At 46.9% G+C, this 22,133-nt stretch overlaps 2 protein-coding genes across 2 annotated transcripts; one reads left to right on the top strand and one right to left on the bottom strand.

The window, feature by feature from the left end:
• Positions 1 to 591: 591 nt before the first annotated feature.
• On the bottom strand, positions 592 to 2,109 carry ANKRD34A (ankyrin repeat domain 34A). The gene has a single exon (XM_061186070.1). It carries the CDS (start codon positions 2,107 to 2,109, stop codon positions 619 to 621), a length of 1,491 nt encoding a protein of 496 aa, XP_061042053.1. The 3' UTR covers positions 592 to 618.
• Positions 2,110 to 3,326: 1,217 nt separating this feature from the next.
• POLR3GL (RNA polymerase III subunit GL) lies at positions 3,327 to 14,937 on the top strand. Its single transcript, XM_061186071.1, has 9 exons — positions 3,327 to 3,366; positions 4,875 to 5,078; positions 11,645 to 11,812; positions 12,153 to 12,282; positions 13,141 to 13,209; positions 13,549 to 13,605; positions 13,846 to 13,919; positions 14,044 to 14,157; positions 14,425 to 14,937. The coding sequence occupies exons 3-9, from the start codon at positions 11,687 to 11,689 to the stop codon at positions 14,509 to 14,511; spliced, it is 657 nt and encodes a 218-aa protein (XP_061042054.1). The 5' UTR covers positions 3,327 to 3,366; positions 4,875 to 5,078; positions 11,645 to 11,686; the 3' UTR covers positions 14,512 to 14,937.
• The last annotated feature ends 7,196 nt before the right edge of the window (positions 14,938 to 22,133 follow it).

The following is a 22,133-nucleotide window of genomic DNA, read 5'->3' as shown; positions in this document are numbered from 1 at the left end:
TAAAGCTGAGAGCAGGAAGGGCAGCAGCAGAACTGAGGCTGGGGATTGCTGCAGGAAATTCCCAAGGAGAGTGAAGAAGATATCCTGAAAAGTGGTTAGGGCTGGAAGCAGGGTGTGAACAAGGAGCCAAGCCTGGAGAGACAAGCAAGACCTGCAGAATGGGGTGGGATATTCACGAAGAGGGTAGAGTGTCCAACATCATGAGCGGGCTGTGTTGCAGGGCATACATGGAAAGCAAGGGATTACTATTGCAGGAGGTCAAAGAGATTGGAGACTACCCATAAGTAGGGGCTCCCTAACACTTCTGAACAAATGCGAGTGAGCTTGGGACCCTTTTGGGGCCCTAGCACAAATGGTCCTGTGTGTGAGTAATTCCCATATGCATGTGAAGTGGCCAGGGCATGAGTGCATGTGTCTATATGACCAATAAATAAGAGTACTTACCCTTCCCTGCAAGTACGAGTACTGTGCTTGTAGACACATGTTTACCCATGTGTGCGTGCACCAAGCCCATGAGCACATGCAACAGACCCCTATGTCCGAGGTGTGTGTGTGAGCTGGTTCTTCCACCCTTCCCAAGGTCTTGATCCCCACCCTCCTTGGCTCCTCTCACTCCTCTCAGCGCCCAGGCTCCCCTGGCCCGCCTAGACTCTGGAAGCCCCCTAGCAGGCGGATCTGCTCAGTCTGCATGGAGTGGCGCCTCACCAACTTGCGCTTGGTCCTGGGAGAGCCTGGCGCCCCCGCCTGGGGAGGGGCGGGCAGCGAAGGCGCCCGACCTCCGGGTTGGGGGCGAATGTCAGGGATGGGAGGGTGGGGGCTGACATTGAGCGGGGGCAGGAAACCAGGCCGTGTTTGCGCGATGTGGTCCAGAAGCAACGTCCCCGAGCCCCTCCGCTCCAGCAACCCCGGACTCCGCCTCCGCCCGCTCAGCGGAGACACAGCCCCAGGCAGACTCTCCTGGGACTGGCGCGGGGAGGGAACAGAGCCGGCTGGAGGGAGGGTCAGCGGGGAGGCGCTGTATCTGCGCCGCTCCAGGGACGGGCGGCTGCACTCCGGCGAGTCGGGGCAAAGATTTCCGGGGATATCGAGCTCCACCGGCTCCATGCGGCTCAGTTTCTGCCTCAGCCCTGAAGGGGGGCCAGGCTCCTGAGCTTCTGGCGCTGTGTTTCGGCGCGAGAGAGGACCCCCACCCGTCACTTTCTCCGCCCACGGGGGCGGGTCCTCTGGGCCTTCAGTGCTATGACGTCTGGAAAGACGCGGTCGACCTGTCAGGGTCAGGCCGTTGAATTCGGTGGTCAGGCGCTCAATCCCCGGCCTCCCTTCGGCAGGAGGGACCGGTTGAGGAGGGGCCACTAGGCCCCAAGGCTCGGAGTTGAGCCTTTTGAGTGGTTTCGGAGGATGACGGGGTGGTTTGGGGAGTGGCTCAGAAGGGGAGGGGTCATCGGGGGGCTTAGGAAGAGGGAATTCAAATACGTCCCGCTTCTCCTCTTCTTCCTGGGCGCGAGGGGATAACAATCCCTGTCCTCCTACTCCTGCAGTCTGCAGTTGGATTTCCGAAGGCGACGTGCAGACCCCCGGGCTAGGAGGAGCGGGAGCGGGGTCCTCCACCCCCGGGGACGGTGGGGAATTGAGATACTGCCGGGTCTTCTTGGTGCCCGAGGGCGAGGTGTCGGTGGTGATGATGATGACCTCCGTGCCCTTGGCCTTACAGGCGTCCAGCAGCGTGGCAAGGGTCTCGCGATCCCCGCGGTCCAGGGCGTGGACAAGCGCCGAGGCGCCAGCGTGATCTCGGACTGAAGGGTCTGCGCCATGGGCAAGGAGCAGGGAGGCCACCGCTGCGCCCCCGCCGCCGGCGCAAGCGTGCATAAGCGCCGTGCGCCCTAGGCGATCTGCGATGTTGGGGTCCGCGCCTTGCTCCAGAAGGTAGCGTACCATGCGCGCCTTGTTCTGGGGGTCGTCGTAGCGGGCCCGACAGGCCGCCATTAGCGCAGTCTCCCCTTGGGCATCACCCTCATTCACGTAGGCGCCCCCCTCCAGAAGCAAACGGGCCAAGCGTAGCTTACCCTGACCCACAGCCCGAAGAAGAGCGTGGCCCTCGGTGTGCAGCATAGCTGCCGCTGGGGCGAAAACACCGATGGAGCCGGGACTGGGACCTGCCGAGGATGGCTAGGGGAGTGGGGGTGGTGGCTGGCAGAGGCCCGAAGGCTCAGTGGAGAAGCCAATCCCTGCAAAAAAGAGAAAGATCTTATTTACTGATTCAGGCAGGGAAACTGAGGCACTGGTGGAAGGACCGGCGTGGGGCGGGGGAGACCTCCCCGGCACTGCACACAGTCCTTCTAACTCCTGCCTTGAGCCGCCCCCATCCCCCCAGCGCATGCCTGAGGAGGTGGGAAGGGTGCACCCGCACTGAAGGACGAGCGCCAGTGCAAATGCATACGTGCACGCGCAGGGATATCCGCACCGCCACCCTCACCCCACGGCTTATCAGACCTTTCCAGCATCCCCCTTTTCTTATCCGTACTTGGAATCCCCCTTCCTAGGATGCTGAACGCCACCCCCCGACACACATGCACCCATACGTTCACACACAGTCCCATTCCTAACCTCTTTTAGGTTGCCACAGCCCCACAAACTGAATGGGGGGAGGGAGGCAGCTTGCGTTTGGGACCTAAAACGGGTGGGGGGAGAATTGCGGGTTTCTTTTGCCCCTGCTACATTCCCCATCACTCCTTGCTCTTTCCCCTTCCCAGGCTGTGCACCCAAATAGATACCTGTAAGTCCGCAGAATCTCCTCCGGGCCAGGACTGAGGCCAGGGCCACGGGGCAGCTGGGGTGGCGGAGCCGGGTTCCTGGGGGCCCACATGGCGTGGGGGTGGGCACCCGGATTCCCTGGGTGTCAGTATCTGCGCCCGGGCACAGAATCCTGGTCCCTCCTCCCGGTGCGCCCCGGGCACAGCGCCGGCTCGGGAGGAGAGAAGCTGGGGGGGGGGGGGGGCGGAGCTCTGCCTCTCTATTTATAGCCTAGTCTCTGAGGGTGGGGGCGTCGGGCACCAAACCGTTACCCCACCCATGCACACATAAACCCTCAAAAGCTAGAGGCTCCAATCCTGACTTCCCTTGCTTAGCCGACCTCCCCTCAGTCACAACAAACCTAACTGTTCCTTAGGAGACTCCTCCGCGACCCAGACTGGGACCATCCTAGTTCTTCGTTGAGCTTCAGCAGATCCCCATTCTCGGAGCTTGGTGTGTTGATGCGCGCCTGTGCGCCAGATCTGACCTGCCACACACAGCACATGGCACACTGTGCAGAGGGGTGGAGAGAGGCGATGGCGATCCACAGCCGGAGTCCTTACTGTGCAGAGAGAGGCAAGAGTTGTGGCTGCCTTCTCGTAGTTTAAATGTCACGGGGAGCTGGAGTCACACAGCGATACATCTTCATTCCACCTCCCCCAAAACGGAACATGTACCACAAATAAACTTGGACCTCAGCTCCCTTGTACAGACCTCTTGGATAAGTATGAGGAGGTTGGATATCTGGGGTCATTTTTAGATACAGCAAGGGGCATTCCCAGTTGTCTCCTCTCCATATTCTTGGAGGGGTGGGAAGGAGAGAGATAGAAAAGGGGCAGAGAAGAGTGAACCTTGTAACACATCCTCTCTCATTGCATCTCTTTACTCTCAGTCTTGCTTAGACTGATTATTTTTCCATCTCGCTTAAAGGTCTCTGTTTGAATCGCTCCTTAAGGTCTTCTCCCTGTCTGTAGCAGTCGGTTTCTCTCACTGTCTGTCTCTGCCTCTCCTCACCATCTGCCCTGTCTCCATGGTTACCATAGCTTCCATCTGCATATTTTAGGAATGAGTTTGTGGTCCAGCTGGAAGGCATCAGGGGGAGTGGGAGGGGGAGTGAGAAAAAAAATCCTAAGGATTTGGAAAACTCACCTGAGGTAATTCAGAGGCTGGAGGCCACCAGATGCAAGATACAATGTTCCTGGAGAAGGGGGAGAGAGAAATATTTGCAGGGAAGCTACCCATTTTTACTAGCTGCCATTTATTGGAAACCAACCATGTGCCAAGTACTTTACATACATTATCTCCAATCCTCACAACAACACTATAAAGTAGGAATTATTTTCTTGTTATAGATGAAGAAACTGAGACTTAGTAAAGTTAAGCAAGTTCTCCAAAGCCTCACAGCTCTGTTTCTGTCCTATTCCAAAGACTTGGTGCTTGCACTCCACCTACAACCTTCCCAGTCCAGAGGCTTCACTCCCAGGGCCATTTTCTCTGACGTCTGGGTTATTGTTCTTGACTAACTCCTAGATTCTATCTCTACTCTGAACTCTTTCCCTCTGTTTGTTTTTTGCGAAAGTGGGACTCCTCCTCCCACCGTGCCCCCTTTTACCAAGGTCTAGGAGGAACTGGAAGGCAGTGGGAAATGCAGGAAACACTGGATTCCTTCCCTGTCTCCTCAACTCTGGTTATCCGATTCCTAATCCTTCCTTTCCCAAACCCTCTTTCCATCTTCTCACAGACATGGCAGCAACCCACAGGAAAATATTTTTCTAGAAAAGAAATAGTCATTGGTGGTGCTGGAGGGAGGCAGTGCAGGATTGAAGGGAAGGTTGGAGTAATGGAGGAGAGGCCCAGTGTGAAGACGGAATCACAAAAAGAACGACCCCTAAGAAGCAGGTTTCACAGAGGTTCATTTCTCTGTGGAAGCTCCCTCAACAGAGTCCCTCGGTGAGATGTGAGAGTCAGGTTCCCTCTGTGAACTGTCGCTAGCCAGGGGGATCCTCCATCTGAGATGAGGTGTGAAATGACTGACCCCTGGTTGATTCTGCAACTCCATCTCTCTCCTCACCCGGCTTCTCTAGCCTGAGTTCCGGCGAACTCTCTCCCTCCCTCCCCTCCTCGGCTTCAAGTGGGCGGACCTCCCTCCTCGGCTTCTCCAAGATTGGCCGGGAGAACTCACCAATGGGGAGCTCTGGGAGGCGGACCTAGAACGCCAACAGCTTGAGGAAGACCAGCAAATTTCAAGTTGGCTGCGGCGTGTTTTCCGCGTGGGGGAGGGGCAGCAGGTAAGGCCCCGACTTGGTGGCTCTGACCTGGTTCCGTTCCACACCTTCCGAACTAGTTCACCAGGGCCAAGCTGCTGGATAGATAGACAACGCTTTCCGGCAGCCTGTTGGATCACCCCCCTTCTAGTTGCCTACCCTTTTCCTCTGGGCTCCCATTGCTCTGTTGATTGTATACCAGAGAACCGTAGTTTTCTTTCGCGCAAAGGGGAGATATATTAAAGGAGAAAGTGAAAGACTCACTCTGGTACCTCTGACTCTTTGCTATGGCGTCAGCTTCCCCTAAATGTATTACTATTAAGAGCCTGACAAACTCCTGTTATCTATCAAGACTCTGATGAAATGTTACCTTTACCTGTAGCTTTCCTGGATCACCTTTTTTTGCAGAATTAATTGTTCCCCAGTCTGACGATAGCATTTTAGGCATACCTCTGTTGGAGCACTTAGTGCTCAATCCCTCTTTAATGTTTCTGTTCTTTTTAGAATATAAGGTTTTGTAGGGCAGGTTCTAATATTTAATACACAGTGCCCAATAAAGGTTAATTGGATGGAATTGATTGGGGAGGAAGAATTTAAACTCCTGATGTAATTAGGGAAAAATTAATAAAAGATAAAACAAAATACAATACAGTATATAATTATGACCTCTTAAATTAGTGGTTCATAATATAATTGCTCCCACAGTCCAGAGAAGGGAGAAAGCAAAGAGGACTGGGATGGTGAGGGGAGGCTTTAGGAATCACAAAGTCTTAAGTTTGGAACAGACCTTAGAAGTCATGTATTCATTCATTCATTCATTTTTCAGCAAATATTTATTGAGCATCTACTATATGCCAGACATAATGCTAGACAATGGGGATCATAGTGAATCCTCTACTTTAGATATGCATCCTTCCTTTGATAAACCGTATTTAGTAAATGGTTATCCAGCTTCAGTTTAAACTTCTTAGTAAGAGAACTTCCTATCTCACTTTGTTCTTCAATCAATATCTAACAAATAAAACAAATACGTGGCTCAACAAAATGCATTCCACATTTCCACTGTAAAAGAGGAAGAGCTGTCCTAGTGGTAACATTCTTAAAGATAAAGAAAATCATCCCTTTTGTTTTCTGATTATAGAAGTAATATACGTTTATCCTAGAAAACTTGGAAATACATAAAGGTATAAAATATCTATTATTTCATGACCGTGATATAGTGTTATTATTTTAATATGTATCCTTTCCATTTATTTTCTGCTTGTATACATATGTATACATCTGTGTGTTTGTGTATATATTACACACATAGGGCCATACAACAAATACAACTTTATATCATGCTTCCCCCACTTTACATTATATTGTGAACATTTTTCTGCCTTTAAATATTATTTGAAATAATTATTATGTCTACATAATAGTCTAAGATGGATGTTTGATTTTTCTTTTAACCATTCATTTTTTTGTTGGACCATTTAGGTTATTTCAGAATTTGTGCTACCATGGATAGCTCTTTGATAAACATGCTTTTACTTATATCTCTGACTATATATCTGATGATTTCTTTAGGATAAGTGTTTAAAGTGGGATTACTGGGTTGAGGATATGAACTTTTAAAAGGCTGTAGATTCAAGTGGTCAAATTGCTCCCCCAAAAGGCTGTGTTTATAGTTCTTCCAGTAAGGTATGAGAGTGTCCATCTCAAAAAAACCCATGGCAGCCTGATTATTTTTTAAATCTTTGTCAATTTGATAGGTAAAGAATGGTTTTATTGGCTATTCTTTTCTTAATTGCCTATTTGCACATTTATTCTATTCATGTTCTTTGCACATTTATTCTATTGGGATGATTTTTTTTTCGTTTGGATTTCCATGAATTCTAATATGAGTGTTAACTCCTTGTCTTATTTATTACAAATGTAGCAAACTGTAAACATTAGAGTGCTCCAGGCCTCAGTCCCTGGATCTCTTCTTTTCTCTCTTCATATCCACTCCTTTAGGAATCTCACCCAGTCTCATGGCTTGAAACATTTGTATACTGAGAATGCCACTAGAATGTAAGCTCCATTTAAACTCCATGGGTGCAGGAGTTTTTTGTCCATTTTGCTCACTGCTACATCCCTAGCACTTAGAACAGTGCCTGGCACTTAATAAGAACTCAGTAAGTATTCATTGAATGAATTTAGATGGTTTTTAAACTATTATTATTCCCATTTTACAGATAAGGAAACAGGTTTACAGTTATTAAATAAATTGCTGAAGGTTGTATAGCTAGAAAATGGCTGAACTGGGATTCAAATCCATGTTCTTAACCACTGCATGTACTGCCTTTCTTAAATTTGTTGTAACTGTTTTTCTGTATGTTCTGTTGAAACCTGATTCATAGTAACTTCTACCACATCACACAGTTAGGCTTAATTGGGAATGAGTATAATGTATATAAGATGTTGTTGTTTGCAGGGGAAGGAGAGTACAGGGGTAAACACTAGGGAGGGTTGATGTTTATGGAGGAGCAGTCTGGGACCAGGTTATGGGAAACCTTAAACATCTTCAAGAATTTAGACTCAATCACAATCTTAAATAGAAGAGACTCATTGTAGATTCCTGAGCTGAGTGGGGTACAGATAGTTAACAGTTTCCAAACCACCAGTTTAGTGCCTTAATTAACTAAAATTTTGTCTTCTTCTTTTTACCCCACATCCTTGAGGGTCACTTGGTTAGTATGTGGAAATGGAGTTAGATTTGTCTAACCTCAAAGCTCATGGCCTTTTCTTAACTCCTCTCTGCTTTGCAATCAAAACAGCTCCTGTCTCCACTGCTAGAACTGTATCTATCAGGTGGAAAGACACCTAAGCTGGCTAGTTAGAGTGTCTTTTCCCTTGAAAGGGCCTGAAGACATGGTGGCAAATTCTTACTACTTCTCTAGTGTCCGTAAGACATCCTCTCTCCTCTAATGTGTTCTTTAAGTCAGATCACAGTTTAATCTATTAACTAACAGCCATCTTTTCCTGACATTTTTCTTGGCGCTTGGACTTGAAACTTTCCAAATTCCTCAGGCACACATTTTCCCACCTCTCCTTCCTGTTACATATTGTTAATCTCATCTACTATGCTGTTTTACTATATTTTTAATTTTTTTAATGAATATTTTTCTCTTATTACAAAAGCAGCACCTATTCAGTACAGAAAAAAAAACCCCATAAAATACACATCATCAAAAAAACCCAAAAACCCATCACCTCTGATTAACCAATGTTAATTTTTGTTGTATATCCTTCAAGAACAACTTTTTAATTCATATATCTGGGTGGGTGTATGTGTTTGACAAAATAGATTACCTTGTACATATTTTAAAATCTTTTTTCCCCCTAACTAATCTTTAGTGGAGTGCATTTTGTTGAGCCATGTATTTCTTGTTTTATTTGTTGAATATTGATTGAAGAACAAATATCCAAAAATGGAATGACCTGCAAAGTGAGAGAGGGGGTTCTCTTACTAAAAAGTTTAAATTGAAGGTGGATAACAATTTACTAAATATGGTTTACCAAAGGAAGGATGCAGGCCTAAAGTAGAGGATTCAATATGATCCCCATTGTCTAGCACTACGTCTGGCATATGGTAGATGCTCAATAAATATTTGTTGAAAGAATGAATGAATGAATACATGATATCTAAGGTCTGTTCCAAACTTGAGACCTTGTGATTCCTAAAGCCTCCCCTCAGCATCCCAGTCCTCTTAGCTTTCCGTGGGAGGAATTATATTATGAATCACTAATTTAAGAGATCATAATTCTATACTATATTGTCTCTTATTGTTCCATAGCTAACATATTGTTAGTATGTACCCTTAATATGATGTGATGAAAATGGCTCTTTATCTCTGTGATCTTCCTCCCCGAAACACACAACCCCAGTCTAATCAAGAGAAGAACATCAGAAAAATTCAAACAGACGAACATCCTATAATACACCTAACCAGTACTCCTTAAAACTGTCAGGGTACTGAAAGACAAGGAATGTCTGAGAAACTGAATTTTGAATTGCTACTCAAGTTTCTTTCTTTTTTTATTAAGAAAATTTATTTCTTTTTTAAAAATTATTTATTTATTTATTTATTTATTTTTGGTTGCCTTGGGTCTTCGTTGCTGTGCGCGGGTTTTCTCTAGTTGCGGCGAGCGGGGGGGGTGCGCGGGCTTCTCATTGTGGTGGCTTCTCTTGTTGTGGAGCACAGGCTCTAGGTGCACGGGCTTCAGTAGTTGTAGCACGCGGGCTCAGTAGTTGTGGCTCGCGGACTCTAGAGCGCAGGCTCAGTAGTTGTGGCGCACGGGCTTAGTTGCTCCGCAGCATGTGGGATCTTCCCGGACCAGGGCTCGAACCCATGTCCCCTGCATTGGCAGGCAGATTCTTAACCACTGCGCCACCAGGGAAGCCCAGAAAATTTATTTCTTAAAACAGTTTTAGATTTACAGAAAAACTGAGCAGATAGTACCAAAAGTTTCCATATGCCCTGGCACCAGTTTCCCTTATTATTAATGTCATATATTAATATGGTATATTTGTTACAATTAATGAACAAATATTGATACATTATAATTATTCAAGGTCCATACTTGATTTGGAGTTCCTTAGTTTTACCTAATGCTCTTTTTCTGTTCCAGGATCCCATCCAGGATACCACATTACATTTAGTTATCATGGCCCTATTATGTATTGAATATGTCTATACATACATATACTTACATGCACAAACATATATGTATATGTATGTATATATACATAAATGAAATTGAAAGGATACATATGCAAATACTAATAGTGATTATTACTACATCACGGTCATGAAATAATAGGTATTTTTATATATACCTTTATGTTTTTCCAAGTTTTCTAGAATAAATATACTACTTCTATAATTAGAAAACAAAAGGAATGGTTTTCTTTGTTTTTATGAAGGCCACCACTAGGACAGCTCTCTCTCTTTTACAGTGCAAGTGTGAACTTTCCTTGTTTTTGATGACCTTGACAGTTTTGAAGAGTACCGGTCAAGTATATTGTAGGATGCTCCTCTGTTGGAATTTGTTGGCTTTTTTCTCCTGATTAGACTGGGGTTATCAGTTTGGGGGAAGAGGATATCACATCATATTAAGGGTACATACTAACAATATGATTTAATTTTGTTCATGTTGAAACCTTGGTCATCTGACTGAAGTAATGCTTGTCCAGTTCTACACTGTAAAGTTACTCCCCCCACCTTTCCAAAATTGTTTTGGACAAAATTCCCTATACACAGGCCATACTTAAGGAGTGGGGAATTACACTCTCCCTTTTTAGGGTGGAATCTACATAATTTATTTGGAATTCTGCATGAGAAATTTGTTTTTTCTCTACCATGTATTAATTTGTTCAAACGTTTATTTATATCAGTATGGCCTCTTGGATATTTATTTTATACTTTGGTGTTATAATCCAATACTACTTTATTGCTCAAATTGTTCAGGCTTTGGCCATTGGGAGCTCTTTCAGTCGACTCTTATGCCCCTTTGACACAGCCCCATCAATGTGTGTGTTGTTTTTTTGAGCACTTTCTTACTTTCTGGCACTACAAGATGCTTCAGTCTCATCTTGTATATTTCCTGCCCCAGTCCTAGAATCGGCCATTTCTCCAAGAAGCCCTGGTTCCTTTTATTGGAAAATGGTATTAGGAGCCAAGATCTGGGTGCTAGGTATCTTCCCTGCTACTGGGATTTCACTTCCTTCAAGTTTCATTTTCATTTGATGACTTTCTTTATCCCCCATGCGGTCTGACTGGCTTCTTAAAAATGATGACAAGAGGCAAAGTTCAGTTACTGTAGCAGGAGGAACTTTCAATTCATCACAGTTGATCACAGTGGAATGGGCTTCCTTGGAGGAAAATGGACACCTTCTTTTTAGGAAAATGCCACCAGAAGCTGAATGACCAACAACTTACAGAGGGTAGTACTGTACTGGGAGGGTGTTTGGGCTAGAAGACTCCATGGGTCCTTCCAATTCTAAGATTCTGTGTTTCCAGGTGGTGGTTAAAAAGATCAACTTGATTGTAATGGCTCTTCTCACATACACCCCCACCCCTAATCAAATGACAGTGAGACTGATGACTCATTCCTGTTCCCTGCCAGTGTCTGGCACACTACCTTTTTCATGGTAGATGCTTAATAAATGTTTTGCTGAAATGCATTGCATTAGATTGAGTTTAGGCCTGGTTGGGTTTGGAAAGTGAGGGAGAGAAAGAATTCAAAGATCATATGTAGATATGCAGATGGTGATAAACATCAAATTAACTTAGGGGCGTAGGAAAGTTTTATCCAAGGGTCTAGTCACTTTCCTCTTTGTGCTACAGTTACCCCATATTGCAATTATCTGTCCTCTTGGAACCGTGTCTCATCCATATTTTATATTTTTAGAAATACCTTGCTTGGCACTATGCCTTCTCAAAATTTGTTGAATTAAACTGGCTTTTCAGGTCTCTGGGAGAAAAGATTGAGTGTCTTGTACCTCCCTGGCTTCCTGTCCGTTCTACTGTACTTTTTCTCTTTGTTTTTGTCTTTATCAGGTTTTTCCTATTGGATGTCTGAATCCCCAGGCCGCCTCCATCATGGCCAGCCGGGGTGGGGGCCGGGGTCGTGGCCGTGGCCAGTTGACCTTCAGCATGGAGGCTGTGGGCATTGGGAAGGGGGATGCTTTGCCCCCACCCACCCTGCAGCCTTCTCCACTCTTCCCTGTGAGTGTCTCCCCTCCTTTCCCAAGACTCCCATATGCCCCTGGCTGACTGTGTATGATCCTGGATTCCTCCTGAGCCATCATAAAATCATCCTCATCTTGCCCCTCCCTGTCTGTATACTCCCAACTCATATGGGATGTTTTCCAGACAAGGAAGTGTCTACCCTCACTTTTTACGTTCTCAGCTCCCCAGCTTTCAAAATGCTGTGTTGCTCCGCCCATTTGCCTTGGTCCTCTGCTCAGTGGGAGCATTGGATTGAATTGTCGGGAGAGGAGAGGCCCTCCCAGATTTGTACTCCAGCATTTTCTCCCTGAATTGACCATTGCCTCTGCCTCCTTAGCCCTTGGAGTTCCGCCCAGTGCCTCTGCCCTCAGGAGAGGAAGGGGAATATGTCCTGGCACTGAAGCAGGAGCTTCGAGGGGCCATGAGGCAGCTCCCCTACTTCATCCGGCCTGCTGTCCCCAAGAGAGGTCAGTTGGAATGCTAGTATCATGTTCTGAGTGCCTTCCATGAGTAGTGCCCTATACTTAGCACTGCTGGGGCCCAGAGAGGCCAGAAGAGACACAGAAAGCTCACTGCCTAACTGGGGAGATCACAATAATTACCCCTGCATTTGAAATGCATTATGGTATCCATGGTTTGTTTTGAGTCTCACAATAGTCTTGGAAAGTAGGAGGTTAAGTATTAAGATGCCCATTTTACAGATATAAATGGGGAGATGTATTAAAATTTTTAACAATCCGGATATTGCAGGTACCAACCAATCAGAAGGACTTGAGAAGGGGTCTCTGAGAAGCTCTGTAATTAAAATATTACCCCTTTGGTTTGTGGATCATGGAGAGGTCAGGGAGCCAGGAGGGACTGGAGAACAGGGTGTACTTGGGAGGTCTGGGATAGTGGATATTTACCAACTGGTGTGGAAGTACAGTATTTCAATGTATTGACAACCAGTGCTTTCCTACTAAGCCCTAGAAGCTAAAGTTCAGAGAGATGAAACACTTGCCTAAGTTAGTCCCATTAACAGGGAGTAAAGGGAACACTGAAACCCTTGTTTCTTGCTCTAGTATACTTTCCACTGTACCACACTACCAGTCAATATAGCCATGCCTTTGCATTAAGGGAGATAACAAAAACATTGTAATTTGAGGTGGCAAAAGGACAGGTTAGAAGAGTGTTGAAGGTCCTCATGGAAGCTGACCCCCTGGGCTCTGGGTCTGGGGTGAGGAAAAAGACAATTTCTGAGTTTTGAGAGGGCTGGACCTCAGGAAGAACCCTGTTCTAGGTCTCTGAAAGGATAAAACTTTGACCCTTGACCTCTGATCCCTCAGATGTGGAGCGTTACTCAGACAAATATCAGATGTCAGGGCCGATTGACAACGCCATAGATTGGAACCCTGGTAGGTGATGGGCCGTTTCATTGACCTCCCTTCTTTCAAATGCTTGAGATGCCTCAAGCCACAAGCCACCACCCTATCCACCCTCCTCTGTCTCCACCTTCACCCTATTCAGGAGCCTTAGATGTGCTCCAAAACACTCTCAGACTCTACCTAAAAACCTATTAAATGGCCCCCACTCCTCTGGAGGCATCCAAGCCACAGTTTTGTTCCAAGCAAATTTGACCCAGCCCCTTCCTTCCTCACCCTTAACCCTGATCCTTACCTGTCCTTTAAAAGAGCCATCATTCATAGGACCCCAGGGCAGAGTCTTGCTGACTTTTACATTCCTGCTATTCCTAGATTGGCGACGTCTACCCCGGGAGCTAAAGATCCGAGTGCGGAAGCTACAGAAGGAGCGTGAGTGTATCTGGAGAAAAGAGGGAAAGGAGAGGTTTCCTTCATCAGCTGTAGGGCCAAGGCTGCTGGTGGTCTTGCCTGCCCTCCCAATTCCTACCTACCCAGTCTACCCAGTATTGTTGCTGGGTGCCATGGTGGCCACATGAGGGCAGCAGAGTGACATGGTCTATGCAAGAGGGTGGGGTAGAAAGCTATCTAGGAAGTTTGCTCTGATGGTTCACCTTTTGATCCTCTCACCAGGGACCACCATTCTACTCCCCAAGAGGCCCCCTAAGACCACAGAAGATAAGGAGGAAACAATACAGAAACTAGAGGTAAGGAAGAAATGCACATAGAGACCACCTGGGCCCCAGATTCATTCCTCCCCTTTGGCCCATGTGTGCCTCAATTTTCCCCTTCTGTGAGCTGAGTTTCTCTTCCTATTCATCCTCACATAAGACCCTGGAGAAGAAGGAAGAAGAAGTGACTTCAGAGGAAGATGAGGAGAAAGAAGAAGAAGAAGAAAAGGAAGAGGAAGAAGAAGAGGAGTATGATGAAGAAGAGCATGAAGAGGTGAAGGGGACCTCCTTTCATTCTCAGGCCCCCTTTCTTCCACTCATAAGCTCTGGGATCTCAACTTCAGAAGACTGGAGGGCCAAAGGAGACAGTGCCTCCAAAGGATAGCGCCCTCCACTTTACCTGTCCCTAGGCTCTTCTCAAGAGTGAACTGTAGGCCTGGAATGCTGTGATTGGGAGGGAAGGGGACTGGTACACAGGGAGGAAGGAGAATGCTGAAAGCATGCCGACATGCCTTTCTTCCTTCCTTTCTTTCTATTTCAGGAAACTGATTACATCATGTCATATTTTGACAATGGAGAGGACTTTGGGGGTGACAGTGATGACAATATGGATGAGGCTATATACTGAAGAAGGACTCTAAACAATACCCTGGACATTCATATCTTTCTTGATTTGGGACACAGAGAGTAACTGTTCCCTATTATTTGGTTTTGTGGACAAGCAAATCATTTGCTCAGAATCCGGATAACCTGTTTGGTCCCTGGAGATAGGAATAGAGAGTGACAACAGGTAGCTCTCTTTTCTACCCTTCCCCTCCCTCTCTCCTGTGGTATTGTATCACCTCTGATATCTTGGGGAAAGGACAAAGGACCAATGTCTTAATTGTATGAAAGGGAGAAAGGAGGGTCGAAAGAAGGACTGGAGTCATTAGAGCTGAGACAGCTGTGCACATGCCCCTACCCATTTATAGTTCTTTGTGGAGATAATTGGGGGTGCGAGCAGTTAGGAGGAATAAGGCCAGTTTTATATTTTTAAATAAAATGTTTTTATCTGTCTCTTTGTCCAGGGTGAAGCCTAGTGGGAGAGGGCTGGAGGAATGAAGGGGATGCCTAGTAAGCCATTCTTCTCTCCTCACCTGTTAAGAGTCCAGTGTGACACACTGGGGGTTACAGCCTTCCTGTCCTTTGCCCCTTCCCTCCTACCCCCATGGTGGGACACCTAATCCCCATCTAGCTCTGCCAAGGCACATTCAGGAGCTCATCTGCAGGGCTGCGCAGAGAGAGTTGTATACAGCCCACGCCCTGAAGACCAGCTGGCTTCTGGGCTTGTGGTCCTCAGGCAGTGGGGACGACATGATTCACGTGTGTTCACATGTGTTCACAGGGGCACAGGCCCTCACTTTCCCACGCTTGACCTTGATCCTGTCCTTGTTTACAAGGAATGATTACAGCTATTTTTGTGGGGAGAGTCAAGAAAGCCAGGTGTGGGGAGGGACTAGGGAGGAAGTGCTGATTCTTCTTCAGCACACTCGCCCTTTTCCAGGCCCTGGAGACCCCACTTTGAAAGGTGTGTCTGTGAAGCAGGAGCCCCCTAAATATCCTATTCTCCACTTCCGGAAGCTGCTGTGTGGCTGAGTTGCAGTTTCCCTTCTGTGGAATTTAGTTCTTCCTTTGTGGAATTTAGTTAGCCTTTCTCTCACTCCCTTCTTGTGGGGAGGGGGAGGGGGTAGGCAGTGTTGCTTTACAGGAAGTAAGGAGGGTGCGGAGGAAGGGGGTGACTTAGGGACACTCAGCTCTGAGAGGTGCTTTCTCACCCACACAGTTCTCCCTTGGGTGAGGTCACTTCCCTGGGCTCTGATTGGCTTCCGAGGAAGCCCTAGATGTACTGATTGGTTCCAGCCACTTGACATGCAACAGTCACGGGCAAGCTGCGTGTCCAGAATAGGGACTGGATAAGGAGGCAGGCACAGATAGCTGGGATGCTGTCATAGCGACCTTACTAAACATTTGAAAGCCATAAAGATGGGATGCAGGAGAATCTTCAAGAAATTCCCCAGCCATATTCAGGTAGGCCGACTGAATTCCCTGCGGCATCAAGTGATAGAGACTGGCAATCTAATGTTAGATACTTCTGACCCAATTGTAAAGAATGAATAGGGGCTGTGACTCCATTGAGGGAAAGCACCTTAAAAGCCTGGTTTGGGTGTGGTAGTAAGTGTTAAGGTAGAAGGAGCCAAGAGAACAGAGAAGGAAACAGGAATAGAAATAGAACATTCCAGAGTTATTGAGCAATTTGGATGATTGATGTGTTTCCTTTTCTAGTTCTCTGAGGTATTGTGTGAGTGGAGTAGAGGGAGGGGCCAGGGGACCTGTCACTGGGGTTTCCCATAGTCACACTGTAACATGTGATTGTGGCTAGGGAGAAATTAGCAGTAAACAAAAATAAAAGACCCTGGAAAATCTCCTTTTACCTTTCTCCCCTGCATATATACACATACCAGACCTAATCTGGTTAACTATGTTTGTGTCTATGTTGGGGGCAAAAATGACCTCCTAAATCCCACCTAATGCCAGCATGTGTACTTAAAAGAGTGGGAACAAAGAAGATTCTAGACAAGGGACAGTAGAGGAGAACTGAACACACCCCTGCCCCCGCCTCTATACACACACATCCTTTTCCCATGAAACAGGGGAAGGATAAAGGTTAGAGTGGCCTCTTGGGATCAGTTGTACTTCCTCAAAGACAAAGTGTCAGAGAGATAAGACCATTCTTGGACTCTTTCCTATCTGGCCTCCTGCCCTTCCTGGCAGGTGACCTTGCTGAACAAAGCCAGAGACAGGGGACCCAGCAGCTTCCCCAGATTCCGGAACAGTTCCAGGAATGAGCTAGACTGTTTCCACTGACCTTTCCCCTACTTTCCATAGGTTCTATTGGGCAGGCTGAGGCGGAAGCCCAAGACTCAGTAAATAGAGTCAGGGCTGCTAGACCTCTGGAGGACCACCTGAGAGGGTAGAGGTCCAGGCACTACTTGCAAACATTTAGAGAGGCCCCACGCGGTTCTTGCTGAGCCCTGTACTGCGTGCCTGCTTATGTTGAACAGATTGCTCCCATGCCCACAGCCTAGGCTGCTCTGGCCCCAGGCAGGGTAGGTTCTCAGTCAAGAATCCTATCCTTCCATACATACCCCATGTTCCATCCCTAGCCTACTGGTCCCCTCCCACCTTGGGCAGGAAGCTTGAGATTGGGGTCTGCAAATTTAAGCTCAGGGACTCAAGTGATTTGGGGGAGGGCTGAATGAGAGACCTGGATACAACATGCAGTTTAGAAGATTGGGAGTAGAGACCAAAGAAAATTGGAGGGTCAAATATTGGGTGGACAGGACACCCATGGTTGGTGAGGTGAAGACACGTATTTTCCTCAATTCATTTTTATTGCTGTTTGAACTTTGAAAGGAAGGAAGGGTGGTTTATAGGCCTAGGCTAGATTAAGAACTAAGCCAAAGGGAAAAGCTGCCATCTCAACTGGGCAAAGCACTCATTTATGGTCCTAGTTTCACCACTCCATAGCGTTGTACCCTTGGGAAAGTCATCTAGTCTCCAAGCGTCAAATTCCTCATGTATGAAAGAGAATTTGAGTTAGATGTCCACTAGGAAATCCTTCAAGCTGATGTTGATCCACCTGCAAGAATCCAAATGGTTCTGAGAGCAAAGGTCAGGATGTGTCCAGCTTTTGCTGAATTCATTCCATCTGCTGGATTTCCCCACCTTATTCTCAGCTGCGCAGGCTAAACATACCTCAGGCAACTAGCCAGTCCTTTCCAGGAACCTGCTTCAGCCCAAGTAGCAGAAGGATCAGCAAGTCCATTAGCTAGCAAGGAAGGAGACACCCCTGCAGCAGAGTTCAAGGTCACAATCGGCAAGCCAGGACTCAAATCAAGCAGGCCACCAAGGAATTTCTGACTGAGGAAGGGGCCTGTGGGGTAGGTCCTCCCTATCTCCCCTCATGTAGCATGTCTGGCCAGAGGACAGAGAAGAGAAATGAGCTAGACAGGAATAGTTCAGTTAGCTGATCTGGCCAGACCAGTGGTGACCCTTTCTCCACTGACCTTTCCCCTACTGAGGCTCACTTTTTCCCCAAGGTCATTTGGGACCAGAAAGTGGGAAATAACAAGTTCTAGTTTCCTAGTATCGACTCAAAAAGGTCTTTGCCTTATCCCTAACAGGACTTAATTTGCCATTTTGTACTCCGGAGGGAAGGGAGGTTCCCCCTGCAACTCTAATGGGAGTCAGTGGAAAGACAGTGATCCAACCCTAATTGCAGGACCTGAGAGGCTAAGTGTGATCACCCTGGGCACCCAAAATTTGGGGGGAAGGAATCCAGGGATTCCTCAGACGCAGTCCTGACCAATGCAGGGAGGGGCTATGCCCCAGTGACCTCTGACTCTGGGACTGTTCTCCATTCTCAAACCTCTCCTCCTCCTGGGATTCTCAGCTGTGGGCTGAGGTTCCCAAGACTTGGATCCCTGCGTCTCCTTGAATCTTCTCCATTCTCTAATTCCATTTCCCTTGGTATAAAATAGACAAGGAGAAATATCCAAATCCTGTCTCTTACGTTCTCTGTTACACTCAGGGCAGCCTTAATAGTGCTAGAATAGGAAGGAGGTTAGACCTGTCTTTGCCTTACCCAAAAGGATGGGGGGGACAAACTAACCTGAGTCAGGGACACAGATCTGGGATATTTCCTATCTTGGAGAGAATAGATGAAATCCCATGTGGACAGGGAAAGAAGCCCTGGTACTCATCCTCCTTATGCTCTGCTATGGCCAGAGAAGTAGCCATTCTAGAGGGGAAATTCCCTCATCTAAGGAGGTCAAGGTAACTCTTTTACCTCATTTTTCGCGGGCAGGGGTGGTAAGAGGATGTGAAACAAAGATGGGCTCAGTGAGAGGAAGGACAAATGCTGACCGGTCCTTTTCTCAGCCCTCTGCTTCCTGTCTCCAAGCCTCCCTCTTGGCCCTTGGACAGTCTTTCTTGTCTGACCATACTTGGATGCTCTTGGCCCCTCACCTCTCCCTTACTTGGCTCCTGTTTTGAGACTTGCTTTCCATCCTCAGCCACCATTCTAACACCTGTCCAGAGCTATCAGGGATGTTTATAAACCTCTCAGGAGCTGGACTGGGCCAGGTCAGGAGGGGTGGCTAAGAGCCAGAAAGAGAGCTTGTCACTCAGACTCATTCTTATTGTCTTTCAGATTCCTTTCCTTTTCTGACTCTCTAACCGCATCTTTCTTTCCATGTCTCTCTTTGCCTCATGTCTTTAGCATTATGCTACTTAAATTAGGTTATCAATGGGTTATGTGGTGAGGAATATTTGGAGCCACAGACTACACATCTTCCAGAATGTCAATTTTACTTTTAAGATTTGCTGGGGGAAGATAAATTATTCTTATACTAAAATTACACAACTATATTATGCAGTGTGAATCAAAATTTGCACTTTTTAGACATAAAACTGGTACTTCAAAGACATTTCTGGCTTGTGACAGGCTACTTTGGACTGTTCCAGAAGCCCGGGGGAAAATTCAGTTTCCCTAATCTTAGGGGTCCTTCAGAGGAAACATTTGAGAAGCTCTACTTAGAGCAGAGGTGACAACCTAAGGCAAAAACCTTAACACCAGACAAGAGCCAAGGGTATAAAGGAGTGAAGCAGGTGAGTGTAATGCAATAGGGAGTGGTGAGAACTGGCAGATGTAAGTCTGCCTGACTCTTTTAGCTCTAGCAGGTTGATGCCATGAAGGAATGTGGGCTCAGTGTTACCAAATGTGGTTGCTTTTTAAGGGAAGCCAGAACAATAGATTTTAGTGAGATCTGTTTTTTTTAATGTTTACAACCAATTCAAATATTTAGGAAGAAGCTGTACAAGTTTCTAAATGCCTGCAAGCTGATTCCACCTATGGGCCCTCGGTTTGCTGCCTCTGACCTCTATCAACATTTCTTCTGCTTCCCAAAGGTGTATGTGGCCCAAATCTGGGCTTCCAAGGTCTCAAATTCTGTTCCCAAGAGCTGGGGGCAGTGAGGTTCATGAGGTTACAGGGGAGAATGGAGCTCTCCTGCAGGACAGCTTGGGGAGGTAGAACTGAAGAGAAGCCTTTGGGTACCAATGGCAGGTGACACCTTTCTCCAGCGGGAGAGAAGGAGCCATTGGTCACTGCCCAACCACCTTTTCCCTGATCTTCAGGGATATGGAGCTAAAAACATCTTGGGGTCTGGAACAGAAACCAAAATTCCTCAGAGTTGGAAGATGAGACAAGCATGAAAGCCCACGCATAGAGAGAAATGGGAGAACAGGAGACGAAGGAAGGAAGCTGTGAGCCTGGATAGATGAATGAGGAAGTCAGAATTTAGACAGGTAAACTGGAGAGGGAGGGGTCTTTAGCCACAGAACCATATAAGGGAAACACAGTTCTCACGCTCCTGAACCCCACCTCCCCTCCCAGCAACTGAAATCCTTCCGCCGTCCATCTGTCCAAGAGGTTAAAAATATCTTAGCTGGGTACCCAGCCAGACATTTCCAAGAACCTGTTTACCGACCATCTGATTGACTTGGAGAGGTGGTCAGCAGCTCCATCACCCAACAAGGAATGAGAATGGACATTGCTTGACATTCCAGGACTCAAGGCCCACGGGTGTCACAATTCTGTCCCCATGTTCTGCCTTTCCTCTTCCTTCTCCCATCACTCCATGGCCTGGAGATGACCAATCAATTGGTAGTCAGAAAAATCCCAGTCTTCAGTCTGTCCATCCTTTTCATAACAGCCTCCATAGAAAGTACAGCAGGGTCACACCAAGGGAAAGGTCAGGACAAGACAGGAACAGCCTAAATAGGCTAAATCGGGCCTCATCAGTGGCGCTCACCTCCACTGGCTTTTGTGCTACTCAGTCTAGCCCACCTCAGGGAAATAAATCAAATGAGATGCAATACGTTCAAATAAGGAGCCTGAGAGTTCTTTGTAGTGTCACAAACAGCACTCCCTGTTTCTCAGTTTATCACTCCAAATGGTGGGAAGCTTTCCCCTGGAGTTGTATACTGAAAAGTTAAGAAAGCTCAATTAATTTCCAGAAGGTGACAGAGTTACTCCAGAGGCCTGTGAAGCACGCTGGGAGTATGAGAGAGAAAACTCTAGTCGTCCCAGAGCTATACCATGGGGGTGTGCAGAGGGCCTGTCCTGGCCCGGGGGTGGGAGTCCCAATAGTGGGCCACCTCTCCCACCACAAAATTAACTACAGGTTGAGTCAGCTTCTGTACACTGACCTCTTCTCAGACTGTTTTGCTCCCCCAACACAGGAAGGGAATCAAGAGGAGCAAAGAGAGGGTGGTGTTACTTATGATAGGTCAGAGAGGAGGAACAAATTTGGGGACATGCCTGGGAGTGAGCTAATCAAGGTGGTGGTGGTGAATATGCCTGCCTCCTCTTTTATTTTAGATAACAAGCACAATAACTTCGCCATTGTTCTAACACTTTATATATATATATGTATATATATATACTTTTTTTTTTTTTTTAGGAGAAATAAAGCTGCATTAGTTTGCTAGGGTTGCCAGAACAAAATGCCACAGACTGGGAGGCTTAATTAATTTTCTCACAGTTCTGGAGGCTTTGAGTCCAAGATCAAGGTGTCCACAGGTTTAGTTTCTTCTGAAGCCTCCCTCCCTTGCTTGCAGATGGCCGCATTCTTTTTTTTTTCATTTAATTTAAAAAATTTATTTTATTTATTTATTTTTGGCTGTGTTGGGTCTTCGTTGCTACACACAGGCTTCTCATTGCAGTGGCTTCTCTTGTTGTGGAGCAAGGGCTCTAGGTGCATGGACTTTGGTAGTTGTGGCTCACGGGCTCTAGAGCACAGGCTCAGTAGTTGTGGCGCACAGGTTTAGTTGCTCTGTGGCATGTGGGATCTTCCCAGACCAGGGCTTGAACCCGTGTCCCCTGGATTGGCAGGTGGATTCATAACCACTGCACCACCAGGGAAGCCCCTGGCCACATTCTTGCTGTGTCCTCACATGGACTTTCCTCTATGAGCTGAGTGTGCATGTCTGTGTCCTAATCTTCTCTACTTATAGGGGCACCAGCACATTGGATTAGGGCCCAGCCATATGACCTCATTTTAACTTCATCACCTCTCTTAAAGCCCTATTTCCAAATACAGTCACATTCTGAAGTACTAGGGTCTGGACTTTAACATATGAATTTAT

This window comes from Eubalaena glacialis, chromosome 3 (assembly GCF_028564815.1).
Source record: "Eubalaena glacialis isolate mEubGla1 chromosome 3, mEubGla1.1.hap2.+ XY, whole genome shotgun sequence".
Taxonomy (NCBI): domain Eukaryota; kingdom Metazoa; phylum Chordata; class Mammalia; order Artiodactyla; family Balaenidae; genus Eubalaena; species Eubalaena glacialis.
Note: the sequence above shows the minus strand (reverse complement) of the source record. Positions and strands in the feature narration are given on the sequence as shown.